Here is a 26,745-nt window from a genome sequence, read left to right as displayed (position 1 = left end):
TGATAGGAGCCAGCTTATTTACAGTGTTTATGCTGTGGGCTCAGTGAAGGGAAGACTGTGTGTGTGTGTGTGTGTGTGTGTGTGTGTGTGTGTGTGTGTGTTTGTGTAAAATAATAATAGGAATATAAATGCTTTTAAATTATACAATCAGCTGCAGTTTTTACAATAAAGTATTTCAGATTGGATGGATGATTTGCTATTGTGTGATTTTACCAAGGATAAAACATGATTCAGGTACACTTAATCACAAAATAAATATAATTAAACGTGAGGAGAAATGATGACAAACATCTTATGATTTACCTTCAGCTGGGCATAAGAATGCAGAATGCATTGTCCCACACTCATAGGGATCACCAACATTGCTGGCAAATTAATCGGGCTCCTCACTCCCACACTCGCAGACATCAATGTTAAGGCCGTCACACGCATCACAACCACAAAAGCCAAGGACAATACACACCCACTCAAAAGTCACTTCATCATTCTGCCCTCTGGACGCAGGTACACGACCCTGAAAAGCCTGGTGTCAGCAGCTATGGCAAGCCTAAACACTGCCCCTTTGTCTGTGTTATTCTGCTATGTTTGTACTTTGGTTTTTATGTAAGCGGGCTGTGTCCATAATGTATGGTTTGTGATAAAGAATTTCCCCATGGTGACAATGAAGTCTAAATTCTTAAGAATCACATACCTTTAGGACATCCAACTAAAGTGAAGATATCACTTGTACCATGTCAAGATGGAGCGTGTTTACAAATCATCGCTGGTCTTGTGCTTTTTGACCGTGTTTCTCAAAATGGAACAATAACATTAACAATGGCTCTGTTCTCTTCCAGTGTCCCAGTAAGCTGGGACAGCATGCACGCTGCCAGGACTCTGAAACTGAAGCAGCTCAATGGAATACCAACATCATTCATTTTATCGTTTACACCTATGCTTTTCCTAGCACAATGTGTCAAAATGTGTGATGAAACATGTCTAAGATGTGAGCGGAAAGCTATTAAAGGTGAATTTGGCTTTTATCATATCTAAGTCTATTTTCTTACTCAGATAATAAGAGAAGATTAGATAAAGTGGATAATGATCTATAAGATAAAACATAAAGCATACCCAACCCCAGGGCAAACACATGGTCCCGCAGTGTTGCTGTTGACCTTGCAGGGCATTAGCTGAGACCAGCCACGTCTCCATCCATCTCCATCAGTCCCCTTACATCTTGCTCCAGTCTATTTGTCCTAGCTGCTCTATTGTCCTCTGTTGGCCACATGACTCTGAGCCACATTCACACCCACACACTGTGTCACACATCATTTGATGCGTAAGCAGCAATAATCTGCGTATTAAATTACGCCGCATTTCGCCACATAAATTGCTGATTTCCGCTCTAAATAATGTGTATTTCTGTTGCAAAACAGTCACACATATCTTAACAGAAAGTTGAAAAATGTTGCGTTAATTTCACACAAGAGCAGTCATTTCCCTCTGTTGTCATGGGAACGTTATGAAGTGACGTAGTTAGGCAACAAGACAAACACTGTCTCTTTTGCATCAAACCGCAATTTTTGTAAGTTCATGTAATTTCATTGCATAAAGTTGCATAAATATCCCGCATATTCCATCACATTTTATAAGAAAACGTCATGCATTATCAAAGATTTTTGCAACAATCACAAAAAAACAGAATTTTTCTGGAAGAACTGGCATACAAGTACAGTGTGATGGCTTGAGTACCTTTTTAAATTGGGAGCCTTTTGAAAATGGCACTGATCCACTGTGGTGCCCCTTTTTTTCCTGTCATTAGGATGAATGGTGAGAGCACTTAGCTTTTTTTTTTAAGAGCTTAAATTTCCTAAAAGATTATCAAAATAAGAGCGTAAACTTAATTTTACCAGTAATATAATGAGAAGAAATCTATATGCTGTTGAAGGAGCAAAGATATTGTTTTTTGCCTTGGCCAAACAATTCTTAAATGGTTCTTCATGTGAAAATGTTGGGGCTGGATGGGAAAATGACACACCCATGGCCTCTTCTACTGTTAGTCAGTGGATCATGAGATTTAGTCATGATTTGTGGAAGGACTGCACAATTAATCAAATATTAATCATAATGACGATTTTTGGCTTCCAACAAGTAAATGAACATGACTGCATTGAGCGATATTGACATTAAAATGCATGCTCGGGCGATAGAAAACTCCACTGCATATCAAATCAAGCGCTTCCTAAAGTAACAGCATGCATGGGGAAGGCCAGCCGGTGGCAATACGCACGGCCATTCACTGTTAAAAATGACAACAGGCTGGTGTCAGGAGACCACTACACACATCACAGTGATCTGTTAGAACTCAACTCTGGAGGAGTGCTAGCATGGCTAGAGCACTCCCATTTAAATAGGCCGTCATACTGCAGCTAGGATGTTTTCTATTTTCATCATTTTAATTTAAGAAGGTTGATGTGCATGCATGTTATGCAGATGGACATAAAGTATCACTGTGAAGGTGTGCCATGGTTTAAGAAAGTGGATCTATGTGGATAAGGGATACGGTTTTACAAATCCAAGGTGGACTGCTTCTTTCAAAAGGTATTCTGGTTCCCACATCTAATCAGTAATTAACAGAGGCTTTGATATCTGATTGCTTAGATTAGAAAGTTACTCACTTGGGGATAATGTGCAGTAAGAGTACAACAGATGGTAAGTCCCAGATAGATCTAAATCACCAGCACCTATTGACATTAACCCCCACTAAATATTACACCACCAGATAACCTGTCCAGTGACAACAGCACCTTCCTGCACCGTCTCCCCTGACAGATGCACCCGTCCATAAACCTTGGACAAAGACAACTGCTCCCTGAAAGACTCCTGGAAATGAAACAGCTGACAATAAAACTCTACTGTCTGTCTGCCCTAAAACACACTCCTGTCTAATAAATCCAAGGCGGCCGCTCCTCCAGATCCATTTACAGGGGAGGTGGTGACTATCTTCAGACAGCTGAAAATGGATGGGTTTTAGTTTATAAGCAGGTCCAGATGGCCGGTGCTGTCTCTCTGGTCTATACCAAAGATCAGTTTTAATTAACACTAACTATCTACAAGGGGCAGCATTAGGGGAACACTAGGGTCTATATAAAAGAGACTTCAGATACAGTATTAGGGGAACACTAAGGTCTATATAAAAGAGACTTCAGATACAGTATTAGGGACCACTAAGGTCTATATAAAGAGACTTCAGATACAGTATTAGGGGACCACTAAGGTCTATATAAAAGAGACTTCAGATACAGTATTAGGGGACCACTAAGGTCTATATAAAAGAGACTTCAGATACAGTATTAGGGGAACACTAAGGTCTATACAAAGAGACTTCAGATACAGTATTACCTTTAAAGTAGCCTACTGTAGTAGGAGTAGTGTTAAATTCAAATCTGACAATGGAATTTTAGTAACCCCTGCTCATGGTGTAGGTCTATTCTGACTTGACTCGCGGGAGGATTCTAATATAATCCAAACAGAGCAAATTCATCATTTAAACACAAACATCATACGTATAGCAGTGTTGGATGTGATATGCGTTTCTGTCCACACAGCACTCCAGCTCTGCTTACCTCTGCAAGGCTGCCATTCTTCCCCAGTACTAACTGGGGGTCGGCTAATGGGATTATGTGGGTTGGAAGCCCTCATAAATGAAGTCCCTGGTGAGGAGCACGGAGCCCCAGCTATCTCTTAACCCTCTTTAAAGCCTCAACTTTCACACTCCGTCAGACAGCCAGACTAAGACTGCACCAGCTCCGCTGCTCTGTGCTCAGGGCACTGGCTGATGTAACAAGGAAGGCATTTCCCTTTGTACCAAAATGAAATTTCAATTCGTAATTCTTTTAAGATTATTCTTAAAGCAGTCAGGCTTTTTTGATATTGTACTGTTGAGGCAGACAGGGAGAATAAAGGCCACGGGTCACAAGGTTGGGTTAGACTGGTACTGGGTTGATGATATTGGGCTTTTATGACCGTCATTTAGTACACCTGCCAGTCATTGTTATCCAGTCTGTACATGTTTTCCAAAGGGAATCCTTAAACTAGATCAGGGCTCTTCAACGTTTTTTAGACCAAGGACCCCTTAGCTAAAAGAGAGACGACATTGGGTCCCTCTGCTACATGTACATTATAAAATGAAGTTGCATTAAACTGAGCTGCATGGATGAAAACGAATGGCAGTAAATCCTTAATCTGAACTGTATGGCTACCTTAGTAGACATGTTAAGACTATTTTCAATGTGTAAATGCATTTCTTTCACAAATAGGACAATTAATTTGCTTTCAATATGTTCATAAAAGTTTGGGGTCACTTACAAATTTCCATACCATTCCATTATTGACAGAATACTAGCTTATCTGAGTGGTGGGGGGGCTGTTCTTTAATGCAATATCTACATTGGCTGAAATCAGCAACCATTCATCCAATGTTCCAAAGGCACATTGTGTTTACTAATATAACATATCATTTAAAAAACTAAGAGAGAAAACATTGGAGAAGCCTTTCACAGTTATGTAATCACATAATGTAATCTGACCTGCTGCCCTGGTTAAAAAACTATGCAACTCATCTCAGCTGGGATTCTGTCCATAACGGAGCGCAATGGAAATTTCTAAGTGACTCCAAACTTTGAACCGGTAGTGTACACTATATATAAATATTTATTTTATTTTTATTTAAATTTAGAATTTTGTAAAATGGCTGCAGAAATGCAGCTCTTTGTTGCAGAAGAGCTGCGTCGTGAATCCTACGTATGTCTGCAGCTTCCATCAGCGGTGTGGTGTGGATCTGGTTGTGGCTTTTCTACATGCCTCTCTCATGCTTACTGACACGGTGTGTTTCCGGTTTCTCTTCCCAAAGAAATGTGAGCTCAGACGGGGCAGAGGCTCGCCGCCGACTGAGGGAATGCGAGGGATTGGTGGACGCCCTGCTACACGCGCTCCAGTCAGCTGTAGGGAAGAAAGACATGGACAATAAGGTAGCACTTTGACTCATTCACTAAAAGACATAATCATACATACAGCTGTACAGCACATGGCCTCCGTTTCCTGTCCAGTAGTTGTTGAGATCCTATCGCCGTACCACACAGATGTACTTGACATCGTCTCCGTCTCTCTTGCCTCCCAGTCCGTGGAGAACTGTGTTTGTATTATGAGGAACCTGTCCTACCACGTCCACAAAGAGGTGCCAGGGGCCGAGAAGTTCCAGGACCCCTCAGCGCTTCAGGCCCCTGGCTCGGCAGGACCACAGAGGAAGAAAAAGGACGACGCTGGCTGCTTCGGAGGCAAGAAAGCCAAAGGTGAGAAGGAGGAAACAGGGAGACAGATCAGAATCGGGAACTCGAGGAATTTCTAAATTAGATTTCTGTCTCTTCGATAAAACAACTGCTAATGCAACATTAAAAGTAGTAGAAAATTTGAATACATAATTTAGATTTGTATAGATTCATAGGCCTTATTATTGTCTCTTCTGCCTTCTTTTAATGTTTTTTTCATCTGTAGGATTTGAAAAGAACTGACAGAGCAGAGCAGTCATTCCAGCTGGGTTGTAGAGATACCATTCTTTCCTTTGTTGCCTTTGTGGTATTTCAGTTTATTGTTATTGTTACATGAGCGCTGGGCTCACGCAAATCCTCTTTGACAATAACTATGTTGTTAGATAATGTGAAATAATCGTTCACACCTAATGTGCACATAGACACTTACTACTTAGGATGTCTCAAAGCAATTCTCCTCTCTTGACACTCTCATGAAAAAAAGAGTTAACAGGCCTGATCTTTCAGCCGACGCAGTGCAGCGCAAAGCCCAACGCAAGTGTCTTTGCTATTTTAGGACTGTCCTGCGCCCACGTCGTTTAAATAGCAAATGGACCTGTGCCCATGGACGTGCTGGTCTTACAGGGAGTTGTGTTCAGGTGCATTCTGGGAGTATTGCTTATTGCTATATCTTGAGGCAGCGGGAAGTGATAGCGCCATTGACCAACAAAAACCTGGTCTAAAGTCAATAATGCAGCATTTCAATGTTAGCGCATTAGTAAAATGCGTCTAGGCTCGTGCACAACGCGCACACTATTCTTGTTACACACACATGGATGCATAGCGATGCACCGAGGTCCAAACGCGCCTGGCTGTTAAAGGGAATGGGAGAGGACCTCTGATTGGTTGATTGCAAGTTATATGTGAAAATAATCACGAGTAAATGACATCACTTACAGGGACCAACTGATCAAATCCTGGCCATCAGTTCTCTGAAACAGTAGCACATTCAAATCGACATTATTACAGCTACTTCACCATAACCAAGTGCTGAGTGTGTGCAGACATTAAAGAGGAGGCAGCTTGTTTATTCACTGTCACAGTAACCTCTTAGCTTCAGTACCAGACTGTGATGAGACATTTGTGTTCAGCCACTTCCTGATGGACGTGCACCGTGACACCCTCCGCTATGCCAGGAGGATTGTTGCCGTTATTGATTCTCCTTAACAGATGTGCCATATGTACGCACGTGTTGTTAGCGACGTGTTAGCCAACAGTCTCCCGGGCTTTTAGCTAAACGACACTGTAATCTCCCAGCTGTACAATATTAATGGCTGCCATTAATCAGTCAGCCAATGGCGCGGGACTGCCAGCCAGTGACCCTCGACTTCTAACGACTCGTTGGAGAATCCTGTGGTTCAAGGGTCAGGACGACACAGTGGCTCACATGGACACAGAGTTATAAAGACACCAATTATCCACATAAATACTGTAACACACACACACACACACACACACACACACACACACACAAGCTTTGAATAAGAATGTGTTTAGCTGCTACAGACCATGAAGGCCTTCTATGGGAAAAGCAGGCTCAGGTACAGAACCATTAAACACGGCTATAAAGGAGCAAGGAGGCGGGTAGTTAAGCAACACTGGGGGCAATATGCTGGGTAATTTGTTACCTAAGCAGGCTACGCTCGGCCTCCTCTTCAGTTTAATGTCACATTCCCTATTACATTTACCGTTATGCTCAGCAGTCCGAGCTTTGTTTTAGCATGTACATGTCTGATTCTCGGCTGTCATTTCCATCTCTGTGAGCACATTTCTGTTCTTTTCCAGCCAGTGAGTTTAATGACACCTTATGCAAACGGTTTGTGCTGTTGTTATGTATATGTTTCACTGTAACTCTCTATGCTGTCTTCCCATCTGACATGGAAGCTAATTACTTTTCTTCTTAGTTTCTTTCTTTCTTTCTTTCTTCCTTTCTTCATACATTTTTTTCTTTCTTTCTTTATTTCTCACTTTCTACCTTATCTTCATACAGTTTGTTCTCCAATTTTTCACACTTTCCCGGCTATTTCTTTCTCCTTCTCCCTTTTCTCTCTAAAAAGCCATCCCACTGCTGCCAACTCATTGAGCTTCTCGGCCAACACCTATGGACTGCTAATGACTTCCCATCTAGCCTCTTTTCTGTCTGAAGTACTCCTTCCTATTTCTCTCTTTGCTCTCTCCTTCTGTCTCTATTTTGTTTTGTTCTCCTTCTCCTTAACTCTGTCACATCCCCTATTCAGTAAAAGATGCCTTCTTTTTGTGAAAAACTGTTCACAACTATTGCAGAGCTTCTTGACACACACTCACACACGTCTTTTTCACCATGCTTCTTCTCTCTTCTCCCTGCTTTGTGTTTTTTGGCATCGCCGCTGCTTCTTTGGCTAACTATAGAGGAATGGTTTAATCAAGGTGAGTGTCCCCCCTCAACCTCTATTCTCACTTCAGCTCTCCTCCCTTCTCTTCTCCATGTCCTCCCCCTCTCCTATTCATCCTCCTCCCCCTGGCTGTAGATTATAGTTAGAAGTAGTTTTGGGTGTCCTCCAAAAAACCTGAGAAAGTTCCAAGGACTTTACTCATTCCACATGCATTCCTGCACCATACCTACCTGAGTTTTATAGACTCCCCCGCTACTCCAAGCTCTGCTGCAGACCTACAGGCCCTGTTAGTGTGTGCATGTAGAGAATGTCATAAATAGTTGTTCACCAGATCTTCACCAGTTTGTCCTAAAGGAATAGTTTGACATCTTGGGGAATACTTATTATGGCTGTGTTGCTGATATGAGAAGATGCATTAACTATGAAACTAGATCAGCAGTCATTTAACGTAGCTTCTAAGAAGGTGGAAGGTTTTGGAAACAGCGAGCCTGGCTCCGCCCAAATGTTGTTACCTTAACACAGAGTCATGCTCGCTGCTTCCAGTCTTTATGCTAACCTAAGCTAATCACCCGCTGGCTAGTAAATGGCAAGTACATTTACTTTTCCAAAAATGAAAATACTCAAGTTTGTATTATAGTTTTGTTAATGTCTATTAGTTTGAGGGGTTTTCAGATACAATGTTGGCAGGGTGGGAAAAATGTCACTCTTGTCTCAATCATCTTTTTGTCTCTGTACTGTCCCATGGGCATGTCCATGTGCACGTGACATAATCATTAGCAAGCTGAGCTTCTCATACAGTATGTTTTTGGTATTTAATTTCTCTTTGTGAACACGCTGGGTGTGTAGCCCTGGATTAGACCGATATGTCAGAGATGGAGGTTACACTATGATTAGAATGCAAAAAAATGCATATATGAAAAACTAATATGAGATATTTGCAGATTCAGTCAAAAATGTTATATATTAACCTTCTGAACGCATATCGTTCTAATCCTGGTGTCAGTAACATCGTCTCTTATAGTCCATATGTTTATGTGTTATACAGTATGATTAGGATATGGCACTGACTTTCTATTCCCTCCTCTTCACTTTACCCAGGCAGGAAAAACGGTGACAACGACAAAAATTACGACACATTGGATCTGCCCAAGCGCTCTGAGCCGTCAAAAGGTAGGTCTCATCTCTCAAGCTAAACATCCCTCTGTTAACACTTTGTTAACGGATTTTGAGAGCATCAACTCTGTAAGCCATCTTTTTGTCAAATACAACAACGGACTGAGACACAAAGGAAATAAAAGACAACAGGCTTTTATTCAACACTATCTCTCGCTCTATCAAGTTTGGAGCTCAAGTGCATCCATTGTTTTATCTGTTGGTCGGGATATGGACCAAATCTTCTGTCACAGTATACGTCATTTAATACTGAGGCTATGTGCCAAATTCTTTAGAAAAAAGAGGACTCTTTGCCAGAGTGCAAATAAGCATACTCCCAAAATGTTAAGGTATCCCCTGATCAAAATAATCATTATTTGAATCCCAATTTGCAACACCATAAGGATACTAATATAGTCAATATAGTCAACTTGCTGGAAATACAGTTGGCAACATGTTAATAAAGTGTATTAACAAATTACATAGGGATGTCTGTATTTGTCTATTCCAGGGATTTTAAATCCCTGGCAAATCCAGGTACTTCATCACATTGATTTAAAATTCCTATAAATCTAATGCTGCCAGAAATACGGCCTCCTCATTGGTTTAGAAAGACTCAGCACAGCTGCCTTGGTATAAATGGCACAGAAATGCTGCAGATTTCTATCATCTCATGGCATATATCATCATATGTCCCATCTCCATCTGAGCCTACATGCCATAGTGCTAACTGCAGCAGTGGACTTATTTAGTAACATTCAGATTTTGCAGCAACTGGATGTCAGCAACACAAAGGTGGAGAGAAAGAGGAGTTTCGCTGTTGGGTTCAAGGAAGTGTGCTCTTCTTGACCCTAATCAGAGAATAGTAACGGCCTCCTCTCCTGATTTATTTATCCTACTGGGGTGGAGGGAAAAATGTGTTGTGATTATTTTTTGCAATGATTTTTAAAATTAATTTTCATATTATCTTTACTAATGTTTTGCCAAAATACTTTTTAAGCCGATGGCAACTACATCATATCCGTTTCCAGCTAAATACAGAACATCCATGCTATGTATTTCTTTACAAATTAAATAAATGTCCACTGACAAATAAATGACTAACTGACTGACATGTGATGGGAATTCCTCTTAGAAAACAATTAGCTTAAATAAACGTCTCATGGTATATTGTCTCTTGTGGTGTAATATTCAACTTTAGTTTTTGTCAAAGAAGGAAAAGAAAATCACGATACTTAATACTATCAAATCTCAATACAAATCGAATGGGCACCCATGTATCGTGAAACAATGGAATCAGCCTTACTACTGCTGTACCTTTCCATACCATGTCTATAACTATAACATTATAACATGTGACCCGTGACGTGGCAATGGTAACTTGGCACACTCCACATGGAAGGTTGCCGAGCACAGCATCGCCCGCTGTCACTGCTACTGATACTATCAATAATGTGTGACTAAGCGTGTGTGTGCACTCATTCTCTCTTTGCTTTTTGGCACTGACAAGCAGTTGTAACAGTCATCAAAGTTAATTAGTATGCAGTGTACACATCACTGCATCCGGACAGTGACAGAATGTGTATTTGCTTGTGTGTGAGTGACTCTGTAATACCTTCCTCTGTGTAAAGGTGTGTGTGTGTGTGTGTGTGTGTGTGTGTGTGTGTGTGTGTGTGTGTGGCTGTCCATCTGTCTAGTAGTGTACTTGTTACATGCCCTTATGTAGTATTTACATATCAGCACCTTCATCATTGTCTAGTGGCAGGCACTCAAAGTCAATACCACTTCCTCTTTGACTGTTAATTAGCCACATTAACACGGCAAAGTGGGCTCTCATTAAACTAGCTCACAATTAATTGCTATGCTTTTCCAAGTTGAGCCGATATGAACTTTTTTTCATCACTCCTAAAGTAAAGGGAAGCAAATGAGCCCCAAGGATGATAATTAATATTTTCCACTCGCTGGGTTTTCATGGGTAAAAGCCAAGCTGGCATGCTGCGACTGTGGATCTACAGTGGTTACAATGGTGGTGCTATTACGTTACACAATGTGCTAACAACACCCTTCGGAGTTTTGAATCCAGAGAAAGCAATTATCGTTAAAGGCCTAAATGTCAAACACGGTTGAAATGTGCGTGTGGGTTCACGGTGGTGAGTGCGCTCGGCATTTTCCTTCTCGCAGACAGACAAATCATATCTGACGTTTATTGGCTCCACACTCGAGCGCGTAACAACAGTAAGGTGCATGGATAATAAGCACAATCTCTTGAGCAAAACCCACATTGACTTCAAAGCATATTCATCACTTTTTCCTCTTCAGGAAACATCAGAGGTGACTGCGAGACCATAAAAGCCGGGGGGTGTTGTCTTTTTGTGTGTTTCGGGCACATACACCAACCTCTGCATCCACCACGTCCCCTGGTCATCTGTAGAGAGAAAGATAGAGAGAGTAGCTCTTATGCGGTGGCGATAGGTGAGGGAGATATGAGAGATTACACGTGTATCCCAGTCCTGATCTGATGTCACACAGAGGGAGGTCAAGACCGGGTCAGGGCTGGACAAGGCTGTGTGTGTGTGTGTGTGTCTGTGTGTGTTTGCAAAGGAATAGGAGAGAGTTTTGAAAGAGCTCTTGAGAGCTGTTTTTAGGGGGGGGGGCCAGCGGGACACGTTGTAAACACAACAATGTCATATCACATGATTAAAGTTGGTTATAGTAAATGTGAGTGGTGTGAAGCCAAAACAATGAGCTGAGAGACATGACAACACTAAAAAGAGCTGAGGAGAACTGCAGAGTTGGTTGCCATTTCTCTGTGGGTCTGTCACTACGTGCGAGCCCTTTTTAAGTATATTTATTGGCGCAACTTTAAATGTGACCCTTTCTCATTTGAAAAAATTATATTTTGCAATGACTTCTTGTCCTCACCGTACCAGACAACCATTCTTCTAACCTTCAGCCAAATAACACATTGACCTATCCCTTTAAGGCAGAGTGGAGCAGGTTGTAAATAATGAATGTCATCACTAAAAAGTAAAGTAAAAGTACTGTTGCATTAATATTAATATACCACTGCAAAACCTCTAGACTGTTGTTCACTTCCTATCCCCACTAAATGCAACATTGATTTCTTGCAACTACAGCTACTGACATTAGAACCGTGGGCTGTCTGTCTGATGCCTCCCACCAACACCCAGTGTTGAATTTTGTCTTTTATCTTCCCCTAACCATAAAAGCGTCTGTACTCAACATTCAGAGCATTAATATAGCAGCAAACAATATTTGTGGCGTGGCATAACTTAATGTAACAATTGTTTGTTGTGTGATAAAAGCACCAAAATTGGCAGATGTGTTGATAGATAGAACAAATTTAGTTAGTTGGAATTTCCAGATGCTACAGCATAAAATAATTTAGTAAGTAAAAGTCCAAAAGCTACGTGACTGCAGGTTAAAGGTGTACTAGCATTGACCCACTCACACATGCAGACGGAGCCTAAAAGTAGAGGCTAGCTCTTCCGCACTTGGTTAATTATATCTCAAAAATCAATGTGTTGTTGTGAACTTGTCTTGTTGTGATTTGTCTTTCTAGTTGATTATGTTGCCACTTTGTCCACCCTCACTGATTAAGTGAGTTATTTTAAGAAAAGGGGACCTGTTGCAGGCAGATACATCAGAAGAGGGAAGTCTGTTATCCATGTCGCCCAGAACAGAGGCAGAGAAAGAGCGAGGGGTGGGTGTACCAAAAATAATTAAGAAGTGTGAAAAGACGCATTTCATTAAAGAGCCGGTGAGTGCGGCAGCCCTAGAGATGATGAAACGTTTCCTAGCAGTTAATTGAAACCACAGTGTAAACCTTTAGATCAGAGAAAGGTCAGGAAAGGGGAACAGGGGAGAAGGTGGGGGATGTGTGTGTGTGTGTGTGTGTGTGTGTGTGTGTGTGTGTGTGTGTGTGTGTGTGTGTGTGTGTGTGTGTGTGTGTGTGTGTGTGTGTGTGTGTGTGTGTGTGTGTGTGTGTGTGTGTGTGTGGGTTTGTGTCTTGCCTCACAAAAAATGATAGTCTTCCTTTTGCAGAGGTTTCCTTCAACCGGAGGAGGAGGAGGAGGAGGTTAAGAAAATACAGAAACAGTTGTTTGTTTGTTGTCCTGAGAGAAACACCGTGACTCGAATGAATTAGCCTTGAACCTTTATGCAGCCTTCATCTCTTCCCTCAGCTCCCCCCTTCATCTGCTCTTTCCTAGCGCTCGTCAGGCTTCGCGGTATCGTCAGAGCGGTGTCACGATGTAGCAGAGTGAGAAACAGCCTCTCTGAGCATGTGGATGTGTTTTCAATGAGCTCAAGCAACAAGCAGGTACAAGTGCTCAGATCCTGAAACTGGAGCTAAGACGGAGTATTATTTACCAGCAAGACTGTGATGACAGCTGAAGACTTGTACACCTGCATGTGCATATGCAGGCCCATTCCGAATTTTAATGGAAAACATGATAATCACCTCAACCAGAGCTCTTTGGTTGGTGTAATCATTAAAAAAATCTTTACAAAATAGGATATGGTGTGTGAGAGTAAGACCAAGATTGGGGAATACAGAGTGCCTGGGTAGCTCACCTGGTGGACCGCGCGCCCAGATGTAGAGGTTACTTGTCGACGCGGCGGCCCTTTGCTGCATGTCATTCCCCCCTCTTTCTCCCCTTTCCTGTCTTCAGCTGGCCTATAAATATAAAAACCTAAAATGCCCCAAAACTTATATTTAATAAACAGATTGGGGAATACGGTACATATTTACAGTGCACACAACACTGTTTCCGTTTAAGTTTGACGGGCGCTGACACGGTGACACACTTTGGGCGGTGCACGGACCCTCGCCGACTCGGGCTGGATTACGTCATGCTGTGCCGCGCTAACTTGGATGGAGCAACCAGGAGTTGGCCTGATGGGTCAACTGCCGGGACTCCTGGTTAGCTCACCTGGTGGAGTGTGACCCCATTATCTTTTAAAGTTAACTGCTATGCTAGCAGCTCTGGGATTCCATACTTAGTCCGATACAAAGTGGTGAACCGGCTGACTCGCCAGCCCTCATTAGCCTTCATTTAAAAATAGTGATATTAATCACAAGTAATTCAACTCAAAAACATCCACATCAGTGAACTCCTGATTGCCTTTTACCTCTTGGCCAGCACCACTAGTAGATTTTTCATATGAGGAAATAATTGGAAACTTTGCGGGTGAATGCTGTTTCCTCTGGCAGCTTATTCCCACCACCATGACTTTTTGTCAAACTGCTCGTAGTTTCCAGTGAGGCTGATTGATCAAGACTGTGTTAGGTAGTGCTAATTAGTCATATCTGACAACAAGGACAATCTGACTAAGCAACTGCCTGGCCTTGGTTTGAAAAGGCACCAGTGCAGTGCATCCATTTCTTTGCCCTCTCGCTCGCTCCTCTTTCTTCTTCTACCTCTCTTAGCACTTCTCATTTCTCTTTCTCTCCGCCACTTCAGTGCTCTCTCCATCCCATGGAGATTTATTGTGCTCCCCTCGCCTCGCACACTCTGAGCAATTGATAAAACAGCAGCATTTACCAAGGCGACAACTGTATAACGCGTCTCACTGCTTTGTCTTACACGGTGAGCATTTCATTTGTGGAGAGGCCTCGGCCTTGACAAACAACACTAGTGCCAGCTGTTATGTGTGTCATTGTGTATAATTCTTTGATATCCTCCCACTGGATATCTTGATTGGTAGTATTATGAACACTGACTGTTTTGCTATCGGAGTCATCTCCCTCTCTGGTGCATTTCAACTCTTGAAGTCTGCAAAGTTAGAGGCTCAATTGAATTAAGGAAAAGGGAGCTTCACTTTCATTGTTTGTCTGCTGAGAAATATTTCCACTTAACAGCTCTGTGGTGTGATTCTGATTCTTCTAATCCTTACTGTAAGATATCTGTGGCTCGTAACCTGCGACAATAAAAAACTAACTTTTTTTTTCTTGCCCAAAGGCACGACCAACAACGTCCTTTCTGCAGTGAGCGAAGAAGTTCAAGCAGAATCCATTTTTCAAGATAAAGGATCTTTGTGTCATTAACCGCTGCCAAGTCTGCTTCTGAGTAACACAATTCCAATGGGAAGGGAAGTTTGGGCCCTACTCTACACCCCAAGTCAAAGCAGGACATCATGAATAATTCCAAGCAGCGGCTTTATGTAGGCTCTACGTTTTCATGGCTGTGGAATTCAACACCCGGGTAGTGAATGCTGACTCCCGGCCTTGCTGAGTTCTTGCTAGCTTGCAGCCTTTTGACCATTTTGGTGAATCACTTACCCTTTTGTTAAGAATACACACACCGCTCAGTCGCGTCCCTCCTTCACCTCCCCTTCCTCACTCTCTGCTGTCACATTTCACAGTGAAGTGAGACCCCAAATGACAAGGGCTACTTCACGAGCGTCTGCTCCTGGAATGTCGTATATATGTATGTGCATGCACACAAACAAGAAGTGTTCATATAAACCCTTGTACGGACAGTTTCAAACATACCTTCTCCCTCTCAGCTGCTATCTTGACACATACAATAGTCTCCACTCCACACAGAGCTCGATCCAGACTGTCTGGCACCTTTCTTCACACCTTATAAATCCGGATTATTTTGGTCAGTATTAAAATCATGATTATTTAACACGATTACTCATTAACCTTTGGATATAATGAACAGTGTCCAGGGTATAATCTTTTAGTGTCCTTTATCTTACAGAAAGAGTCTTTGGATCAGAATAAAATCAGTTTTACTACTGTGAGCTGGTTCAGCTTTTACAGATTTCACACAACTTTACACAGCTAATTCACACAATCTGCATCTCAGGTCCCATTTTCACTCACTATGACCACTACTAGCCTACTGTCATTACTAAATGTGCCAAAATATGAACAATAATGTTGCCCTCAGTGGGCTTATGTACTAGCTATCTAAGGAAAAATCTAGCACATAGACAGTACCTTAGAAAAACGTTTTGTGACTCATGTCGACTTATTTTACAGTTTAACAACTAAACTAAATGCTGAGGGAACATTACTATGTTTCTTCATGTTGGTTTTGAGCGGTAGGGTTAGGGTCCACCTCCACTAAGCTGGGAAAGGTTTCAAACAGTAAGTGAATACAGCGTGTCAGGGGAATACAACGTCTACTACTCCCTGACTGCATAGGCTGAGGGAGTTTATGGCTTCGGGAGGGGCGGAGGGGCGGATGTGCGTGTCATTCAGAACATCAGACAAAATAAGAGTGTACTTGCAAAACAGAACATGGCAAATCAATCGTTTTTTTGTTGATTATACTATTTTGGTGATTGTTGGGAGCCAAAATTGTAATTGAAATCAAAATCGAAATTCAAGTAATTGATAGCCCAACAAGGCACAGATGTCATACTATCTAATTTACGCTGACATAATGTGTCTTGGGCAGATTGGAAAACTATCTGATATCACAAAATTCACGTGGAAATGCAGCCAAGAAGCATTTGAGACAGATTGAAATGAGATTGTTGAGATGCATTCTCACCAGATGTTGAAAAGATGTGAACTCATCCATTGTTTTAGGTTGCATAAGTCATCTCAAGTCTGTCTAACTGTGAACTACATCAGCAAGCAGCCTGAAAAGTAGCCCCAGTGGTAATGACGGCTAAAATGACGCTAAGATTGAACAGAAATCAATCATCTTTCTCCCTGTCACATTAAAGCATCCTCCACCAACAACCAGCGATTGCCGATTTATTTGCGCGGGTTTGTGTGCTGCAGGGTTAGCTCCCTGAACAAGACAATGTCATGTGTTTATATTATAAGCCAATATGTTCTAAGCCCCACATGCTTAGGGGCCATCCCCTCCCTCACTACCTCACCTGAGATTAAATATGAATCCCTCTCCGCCACACCAGCTGTCGCAGTGCCGCTGAGCCTGCTTACCTAGCCGTGGCTATCCTGACACTCCTCACACGCCAATCACTTTCCCTCCTCTGAAGCTGACAATAAAACTAAGCACTACACAGAAAAGGGTAGATAGCCAGCGGCTTGCAGCTGACATTTTAGCTACTGCAAACCCCTCTTCAACTCGCCACCATCCTCTCACGAGCCATATCACACAGGCAGTGATGAAAAGGAGTGATAATAAGGAGAGGAGGAAGAAAACAAATGAAGGGAGCGAGGGGTTTATTTTAGTGGGACCACCTTGTGTTTTGTTGGAAATACAGAGATGTTTGCATAATAATGCTATTCCTAGGAGGTCTCAGTGAGAGTGGCTACTCTCCACATCATTAGCAGAATGAAGTCCTTGCAGATTAGTACGCGTGTTTGTTGATGCATAGCATGCATTTATCCACCTGTGTTTGGTAAAGGATAACGATGTGTCTCTAATTCCCAACACTACCTCTGTGCATAAACTTAACAGCACTTCCGCCCACCATGGCAGCAGTGATCAACCGTTTCTCAAGGTACACTTTCCTTACCCCCAAAAAACTCAGTGCCCCTGATCAGAGGTCCTGCTCTTACGAGGCTCTGCGGGATTCTTAAAGTGCTGGGAATCCACAGTAGCCGGCAACATCAGACTCTTCAGGTGATCAACCATGTCATTCGCCTCTCCCATCTCCCCAAACCTGAGCAGTTGGAGCAAAGTGATAATTATGAGACAAGAGCAATTCCCGGGAAGTAGGAGGAAGCGCAGTGAGATTTACTTGCCAGTTGGAGCCTCTGTTTGGCCCCATTCGAGGCACAGGAGCGCTGCTTCCTGTTTCTGCGAGAGGCACTTTAATCTAATTAAAAGCTGATTAATGGCGCGCTGACTGGCTTCGCTAGACCTACAACAAAAGCTTAGTGAGGGGAACACACCCCCCCTCCAGAATTTGCCGCTGTCCCGAAACTGGTAAACAGTCGATGAAATATTGGTAGTAAACAGTCTAGACTGTTGTGAACAGGAGGGCCTGAATACACCCTGAGGACTGGTGTCCAATCGAAGGACAGGGTCAGATGGAGCAGGGATGAGTTCAGCACTGGCAGGCAGCCTATCAAACTCTCCCTCCACTGAGGTTTTACTCATACAATCAAATACATCAGGCAAGGCATTGAATGTATTTTCAAGATTTAACTAATGTTTAAATCCTATGTGACATTACATCTGTGCGCTCCTTGTAAGCAAGTAAGTAGAAGAGCATAAAGGCTAAGGTCTCAGTGATTTAACTGCGTTTTTGTGACTATACATCAGCCATGAAAGAGACGAGTAGAAGAAGGGGAAGTATAAACAGTCTGAGGAGAAAGATGTAAGCTTCTATTTATGTGAGAGAGCGAGAAGAGTGAGTGGGAAGAGGGCGACATGAAACACTCTTTTGGTGGTGAGTTTTTCAGCATCCACAGCCAATCTGTTTGACTGGTCTATAATCACAAGTATTTTGGATTTTAATGTGCATTTGATTTGACGATGGGTTCATTTAAGCCGGCGGGGGCAACTCATCTCATCCTCATCGACTTTCATTTGACTCTTATAAACACTCACACACACACATGCACGCACACATCCAAATCCTAATTCATACAGCTGTCCACAAGCACATACACACACAAACTCATTAACGCACACAAATAGTCTCCCATGCACACAGTGCACTGTGCCCTTTAGCATGAGGTGGGTATTATGTGGCTATTAGAGGTGCTGTTGTCTTTCAGAGTGTTGCAGAGAGAGATAAGATTACCTGAGTAATTGAAAAAAAAATGGACCACTGTGTGTGTGCGTGCGTGCAATGTGTATATGGGGCGAAAAGACATCCTCTAAGGCGAGACTTAATCCAGAGTATCCATCACACTTTACTGTGCCATTTCACACAGGGGGGTTGGCGAGGCTGGAGGGAGCGTTAAATGAGAGATGCGTGCTGACACCGACCCAGACACAGGAAATCCCTCCACCGTCAAACACCATCACTGCCGCCATCAAGTATTCCAGATGCGGACTCTATTTGGAGACAAAGGGAGCACTTGTTCAGGGGCTGCTGGTCTGGTTATGATGCACCTGCTAGGTGGAGTTCAGAAGGATTTTTTCCCCTTTAATTGGTGGGAATTAAAGGTGAATTATAGCCAACGCCAGAAACCATGCACATTTCCTCATATTTTGTCTTGTTTTTTGGGTCCATATCTTGCACGTCAACACATTGCAAATCCCCACCTTTCCTCAATTTTAAAAAAAGGTGTATATATTTACCTTTGCTGTTGAAGTACAGAAACTGTTATTTTTTAAAAAGACTCACCCTCTCCTGGTGCTAGCAGAACAAACCCAATCAAAAACAGACAGAGCAACTTCAAGGTACTGCACACCCACACAGGCCAATGAATTGGAGCTGTGATGGGAAATGCCTGTTTTCTTCTACCCAAACAGGAGCAACAACAGTAAAGTCAGAGGAATGTCAGTCTGTCTGTACTTAACCACAAAGTCCCGAGGACAGGTCTAATAAAGCAAAATAGGTGACACCTGAGGGGGTGTATGTACAGGATCATGACTGTCTAGAGCCTTCACATACCGCAGACAGAACAAATGACAAATGAACACAAGGGAAGGCGTTTTAGACCTAAACCAAAACTACAGACTTGTATTCAACTCAAACATTATTATGGTCCTGAACTATTTGTTACAGCAAACTTATCGAGGAGTCAGAGGTGGCTTAGTTGAGAAAAGGAATCCTTCCCCTTGCCCTTGAAGTAGGTAGATTCAAAAACATCCAAGAAGATAGATACAAGGTTGTGTGAACTATGTGAACTAGGAAAAATTAAGAACAAATCAATTTGTATTGTCCGTTTATGAGTTAAGAACACCGATCTTACATGACATGTCTGTCCTAAATCCTAAAATGTTTGGGGCACAGATGATGACCAGTTGGAGTGGTGCTTTGGCTCTTGTGGAGAATAGTTCCCAGTAAGTAGGCTGTGTCTCATGTGACCTCGTTATTGCTACACACTGACTATACAAGTCATGACATGTAAATAGGAACATGTTGGCGTTATTTTGTCACTTATTGGGAGCAGTAGGCTGGTTGAAGCCAGTTACCTGCAGGGTCGCTGGTGAGCTAGGCTGGCGGTGGGTGTGTCAGAGTTATGACACACACGCAATAAAAGGCTATGTATGAACTTATCTAACTCTGGGAAATGATAAATAGGCTAAAGTCCCAATAAGTCGGCATGTTCTTTCAAAGCTGGCTTAACATATACACACAGTATAGGGTTTGGTTTGGCAAAGCATTGATCAATTTTGGCCCTTTATCAATCAGTATATCAGTCGATTGAACATCTGCTATGCCTCACCCCTGCCTTAGTCACTGTTGCTATGTCTGTCAAGTTTTTGGTTATTGCACGGCACATTTTAACTGTGGCAGAGTTATTACTCGAAAAGCTTACTTTACAGGAGATAAACACACCGGTTAATCCATTTGTTACACTTTTGCCAGCACCTTCTAAACTCATTAAATGCACCATTTTCTGGTAGTGAAAATGTTCTGTGATTTTTATTGGCACCAAATATTGACTTCTGGTATTAGCAGCTTTCAACCAATAATTCAAGAACAGACCTTGGTCTGTGTATGTGCGTGTGTGTTTAAGATATATTCCTTTCCATCATCCGGACTGCAGGCTTAGGTCTCCATCAACCCACACCCCCATCCCCCTAACCCCACATCTGCTTCAGTCAAAGGCCTCTATCTTCAGTCCTCGTTCCAATTGCTGCCATATCTCTATTAAGCCCCCCCCGCTCACACACACCAGCAGTTCACAGGATTATCTAGGCTTATTCCCGAAGGCTGGACACCCAACCTCCAAACCCCATCCCAAACTGTCGAGTACATCATTTAGCCTGGACTGCAGTGTATTAGTTTTTCTTCTGGGAGACTGTGGATGGCTTCCTTTCCCATCTCAATACTATGTTGTTACCCCGACATCATCCATGCATCTCTGTGGACTGTTTACCAGACAGCTGTCCCATCCACAATACAATACAACAATCATAGCTCAAACCAGGATTCTTCTTCCATCCTCCCCCCTTTTGCTCCTTCTACTTTTTCCTTTCCTTTTCCTCCCCCATTATATTATTCCTTCTCTCCCTGCTCCCTATTCACCTTTTTTTCTTTCCTCTGTCACTCCCCCCTTGCTCTCTTCTTCCTCCTCCTCTATTTGTCAGATGCAGGACTGTAAGCTTGTTTTTCCGCCTTTTCAGGCTCAGGTGAGCGACTAAAACTGCCAAACAGGGAATCGGAAATGTTTCCATGTCTCTCTCTATCTTTATCTCTATCTCTCTCTACCTATTTCTTTCCCTCTATCTCTTTCTCTCTGTCAGGCTCTTGCTGTTGCCTGAGTTTCTAGTATTGTTTGTGTCTGAGTGAGGACGTGATTTGCCTGGGTAAAGAAAGCAGGCACTCAGGGCGCTGCTGAAACACACTACAAAATACACACATTCATACACACTAATGCGCTAAAAAGCAGATACAAACGTCTCCACTCCGAAGCACTTGAGCCTGTCAGGGAGCTGTTGCTGTTAAACACAAACTTACACGGAGCACAAGCAGGGCTTGGCCACTAATTGCAGCCCTAAAGCTAGGGTTTTTGGCCAGTTGCTGTGGAATCATGAGAATTGTGGGTAAGGTTGACAAAGGTATCCGTTTAAAGCTACTTAAATTGCCAATTTGTCACTGTCTCCAAATCATTGCCTCTGTATGAAGAGCATTACCTAAATAAGCAGGTTGCAATGTTATGTAATGTGCAGTTAAAAAGCTGTTTGTTCCTTTTACTTGTTTTGCTGTAGCCTGCCCAACTGTCTCACATGAGTGTCGAATGAACAGATTTGTAAGTGGAGAGGGGGTTTCCATAGCAACCCTAGTACTGCCATGACGCAGACTTTTATCTTTACGCATTGTCTATGTAGACTCTACATCAATAGTAGAGCAGTTTGGGCATTGCCCGCTGCATTCTGTGTTTGTGGTGGAGATATGGGAGGTCATGATAGAAGCAGACAGACATAAACAAAGAGAAAAAAGATAGGAGAAGGTGAGGAAGGAAAGAAGAAGGCACCAAAGACAAACGGGTGGGGGAAATAAATGTTCTCAGCACAGCAGCAGGCTCCTCTATATCTGTTCTCCATCTGCAGCCAACCTAATACCATAGTCCAGACAAATCTGTAATGTGTGTGTGCCGTATGTAGGACGCAGAGTGGTTGTGCAGCTTCAGCTTCAGTTGGGACAGTGCCCGTTGAAAAGGAGCCTGTTTGTTTGGCCTGTGGTGTTGCTGCTTGTAGAATTCTTCAAAACCAAAATGTGCCCAAAAGGACTTACAGAAGGACCCCAAACTACTTAATATGCAACTCCACTGTATAGCCTACTCCTAATGTACAGTGTAGGCTACTACATTTATTATTTACCTGACAGAATTAATTTGAACGGTGAAGTTTGCCTAACACAAGGCATGTTTGTTTGCATTGTTTTTGTATTATTTAGCTTTCAGAAAAGCCAAAAATATGATTTAGAAAACGTTTTCCTGTTGTAATTACAGCTTGTATGATGACACAATTCATATTCCTGTCATATTTAACATTGAGAGTTGGGAGAGCCCTTAACTTGGTCATGTTGAGTATTATAAGATATACTTTCATACCTCCACCTTTAAAAGACTCAAATTTAAAGTTAGACTTAAAATTGGTTACAATACAGTTTTTAAGGGCTGTAGCACATGACTGACCTAACAAAGGGGTAAATACAACTTGAAAATGGAATTGACATTTTTCCAGCCTGTCCATTTTGTTTTTATCCACCTGGAACCCTGAGATGCAGATGTAAGCTGTACCAAACATGGAGGAAGCAGCTTGGTTCCAGAGTAAAAGAGAGACAGAGTGGGCTGTGGGCTGTGTGCACAGACAGCAATCTGTACCAGCTGACAACCATATCTACACAATAAACATCAAGCGATATTAACTTTAAAAGCTATTTGTTGATTTGATACAAATTGTTATGAAAGGCTTTTTCATACTCCACACAACTCGAAAAGTGACATATCTTGTCAATGTGTTTTTCATCCGAAGGGAAATAATCTCTCCACCTGACAGAGATTCTAATATAAACATCTTCAACACCTTCACCTCAGGCCCTGAAACTCTATTACTTTAGCAGGAGGAACATAGGAGACAAACAACCCAAGCATTACCGCTGTTGATCCACTGAGAGAGCGGATAGCTGCGAGCCACAGAAACCTCATCCAACCATGGCTCAAGAGTAAGAGACCCACTGGATCTGTGTTTCTGTCCAAAGTTCAGGGGTTGCAGCGGGAGGGATGGAGGATTCCTGATGGACTTCGATAAAGGAGCGCTTGGACGTTTCCGACAACTCAGTGTCCGTTTGTCAGGGTGTTTTTGCTACCAATGTTGATGTGTCCTCACTGGACTAAAAGCCCACAGCAGGACTTTGATGGCCTATCAGCACAGGAAAGAGGAAGTACTCCCCTGTCACTGTAGAGGCTGTAAAAGGTCCAATTGATCTAAATGGTAGGAAAGGAGCTTTCATGGACCAGACCTTTGGTAGTGCTGGAGCAGGACCCCTGTTGTGACATGGAAAAGATTGAGGGAGGGAGGTGTATAGGGGCCTGGCTGCATATTTGCCTTGTGCCATCAGCGACATAATCTGTCCACTTTGTCTCCCCTCCCCACCTACCTCTCCCCTCTCTTAAACCACCCCCTCACACCAGGGCATATGTGTGGCCCAAAGCTGATGGGTTGCTGTCCTAGAGATGGGCTGGTTGCCACCTTCTGCCTCTCTTTGTACACAGCCAACAAACTAAGGCCAAACCACCATGAGGGTATGCTAATGCACGGGGCCCCGGGGCCACACATAGAGATGCCAATCTGTGGCAAGGGCCAACTGGGTGCGAGAGGAGAAAATGAAGCTTTGACTCCTGGACATCTGTCAGCCTGAAGGGGTGACTGGGGGGATGAGCGGCCTTTACAGCCTGGCAGTCCACTCTGTTTTGGCTCCATTAGTCTCCAAGTCTGTCGGGAGGGCTGTGGAGAGAAAGGGAATGCAAGCCTCCATCACATGTTCTCCCTCCGGCTTAGGATGTGGACACCAGTGTGTTTCAAATCAACTAAACCGGACCTGGGTCAAATTGTATTTGCAAAAGAGTGTCAGTGCACGGAGGAGGAGATTTTCACAGTGGTTTGCCACATCAGAAATTACCCCGGAAAGAGCAGTGGAAAGAGTTTGAAAGTCAATTAAGTGTTTTTCTGTGATTTATAACCAGCATTAACATGCATCTGGTATCTGGGCCTGATTACATTCACGCCTGTTATTAAGATGCATGTCCAGAATACAAATGGAATGACAACACTCTTCTGCTAATGCCTACAGTTTATTGAAAGCAAACATCAATTGTACGTATCCCCAAGGATACTGCCAGCCATTCTTAACAAGTATATAACTACCTAAACTGATTTGTGTGCATCCATTCCTCGATTGAAACCCATTCAGAAACATACTATGGCCCAATGATCTCCTCCAGAGCTGGTTCAGCTGTATTTACAGATGATTTACACGCATTATGGCCTGTCTTATTTTAATTATCTACCATGCGTTGGAATGCCGTCAGTCCTCCAAGCAGCGGAGCCAAAACAATAAGCATTATTTGCAAGCACTATATGACCCAAGGCAGAAGAAGTGTTGAAGGCATTTCTTATGCCCCTGCGAACCAATTTGCTTGTTTTCGTTTACGTGGCTCCACCGCTCACCTTTTGGTTTTTAATGAACCGGCGAGAGACACGACCATTATAATACCGCTGGCATAATACTTTTAATGATGTGCTGATTTAGCCATCGCTCTGCTGTGGCTCTGACCCACGAAAGTCTTCATTAGCTCAACAGCACTCTCCCCTGTGCCTGTGTGTGCTTATATAAAGACAATTTTTACATAAAAGGGTTAAATGTGCATGGGTTACATGTGGAATGATACTGTGTGTTTGGTAGGGGGAGAATGTGACCCGGTAGGTCACTATATGCCCTATAAGTATTTCTCCTCTCTTTTTCTTACTTTGTCTTCCGTGTCTCTGTCTCTACATGGAGAGACTGAACAATGAGTCAACAGCTCCTACAGAACCGGATATCACCGACATTTAAGTTAAACAGCGAGGAGAGCAAAGGTCAGCGGCTGTGAGTTATTACAATATTCCTGTGAATAAAGAATGACTACATAAGAGCAAAAACCTGTTACAAAAAAATGACAGATGGGATTTATCTAGTTTTTGGCTGTTTTTTTCTTTTCTTTTTTTTCATCTGCCACTCTCTCTATCTAACCCCATCCCTCTCCTTTTCACAGCGCTGTAAAACTCCCGTGTGAGTTATAGAAAGTGATACCCCATCATGTCCCTCTGATGCGATGGAAGTGCTGTGTGCTGTAAATGGAGCAGTAAATAAATGGAGCTGGTAAAGCACTTGTGTAAAATCAGGAAGAGACCCTGTGTGCGTTGTAGGCAGACTGGATCGATGAACATCACTTTCTGATATACACGGGATTTGTGTGTGTGTGTGTGTGTGTGTGTGTGTGTAAGTGTGTGTGGGCACGGAGGTGGTTGCACAGGTGTGTATCAAGTTCTGCACGGATGTAGTCTACTATCCTCGAGGAAGGCAGATGGTTGAGAGAATTGAGTCAGTGAGGTGTGTGTGTCTGAGAGAAGAGTCTTCATTATGTTCACATATGTGTGTGAGTATGTGTGTGTGTGTGTGTGTCCTCCGAGCCCATCAGTTAATCCATTATCATTTACAAGCCTGTCACACCGCTACACCTTGGCTTTAATTGCAGCCAATAGTGAAGCTACTTAATGCTATAGCTTTGCACTGAGTGTCACTCAATCATTTCAACTTAACTTTCTTTCTAACCCAGTTTTCACACACTGCAGCACCACAAAGCCCCTTCTCTTCAGAACCGTGCCACTAATTGAGCTTCGCCTCAGTTGCAGGAGTTGTCACCATCTTCCTCTGCTTTGAAAGTAACCTGCTGCTCCTCCGGATCACCGGAGCATTTTGTGCATGTGTTACTGACTCTGTGTGTGTGTGTGTGTGTGTGTGTGTGTGTGTGTGTGTGTGTGTGTGTGTCAGTGTCAGTAGTCTTGCAGAGTGTGATGTTTACTACTGTAACACACATAGACACGGGGCTCAGGTCACTGAGGGTTGGCATTAACGTTAGCTACACTATATTGCGCGTGTCAAATTTAAGGCCCGCGGGCCAAACCTGGCCACTTGCAAATTTTGATGCAGCCTGAATGTCAGTTTAGGTTCACAATCAATGTTGCTGATTCTAGTTGTTGTGCAACAAACCCTAACAGACAGGAAACTGTTTTCAAACTTTTATTACTTGCCCTCGGAGCAGAATTTGGCAGGTTTTGCAACTTTTTAACCACAGAACCAGTGAGTTAGCACATTCATAACTAATGTTTGGGAAATCTTTAAAGTTTCTGGATTATTTTTAAAAATCTATATTGGCTGATAAATCAGCATATAGGGATTTTTGTTAACCATGTATTTGTATCGTATCAGCCTTAAATATCCTTTATTGGTCGGGCTCTACACTCCACACTACACCGCTGGATCCATCCGTATTCAAATATCTGATCATGTTTGCAGCCTGTCAGAGAACATAGAGCTGTGGGTTGCCCTGAGCAAAGCCAAGTTCACGTCACACTGACAGCTCTTCTCCCCTCTGAATTGTAATCCTGCCTAACAAACTGACAACTAACAGGCCAAAAGGCTAGCAGGAGATGACTGATAACAACGGAAAAACAACACTACAGTATACGGTTGCCAACAGAGCTGGGCCTGCCTAGTGCTGTGAGGACAGACCTAAGGTCCTTTGG

At 42.8% G+C, this 26,745-nt stretch overlaps 1 protein-coding gene and 1 long non-coding RNA gene across 23 annotated transcripts in view; one reads left to right on the top strand and one right to left on the bottom strand.

Moving 5' to 3' along the window:
* arvcfb (ARVCF delta catenin family member b) overlaps window positions 1–26,745 on the top strand; it is a 207,133-nt gene that overhangs the window by 163,871 nt on the left and 16,517 nt on the right. For 19 of the 22 annotated variants that reach the window (XM_034871055.1, XM_034871053.1, XM_034871061.1 and 16 more), the window contains 4 exons: window positions 4,892–5,009; window positions 5,159–5,330; window positions 7,734–7,751; window positions 8,816–8,887. In XM_034871055.1, the coding sequence (XP_034726946.1) occupies window positions 4,892–5,009; window positions 5,159–5,330; window positions 7,734–7,751; window positions 8,816–8,887 (380 nt within the window). The remainder of the gene's footprint in view (window positions 1–4,891; window positions 5,010–5,158; window positions 5,331–7,733; window positions 7,752–8,815; window positions 8,888–26,745) is intronic. The other 3 variants (XM_034871057.1, XM_034871060.1, XM_034871066.1) reach the window with 1 other exon arrangement.
* LOC117944353 lies at window positions 1,347–20,689 on the bottom strand. Its single transcript, XR_004656555.1, has 3 exons — window positions 20,679–20,689; window positions 20,255–20,262; window positions 1,347–1,534 (listed from the first exon to the last, which is right to left on the bottom strand). It is a non-coding gene; the product is annotated as an uncharacterized LOC117944353 (long non-coding RNA).

This window comes from Etheostoma cragini, chromosome 5 (assembly GCF_013103735.1).
Source record: "Etheostoma cragini isolate CJK2018 chromosome 5, CSU_Ecrag_1.0, whole genome shotgun sequence".
Taxonomy (NCBI): Eukaryota; Metazoa; Chordata; class Actinopteri; order Perciformes; family Percidae; genus Etheostoma; species Etheostoma cragini.
Note: the sequence above shows the minus strand (reverse complement) of the source record. Positions and strands in the feature narration are given on the sequence as shown.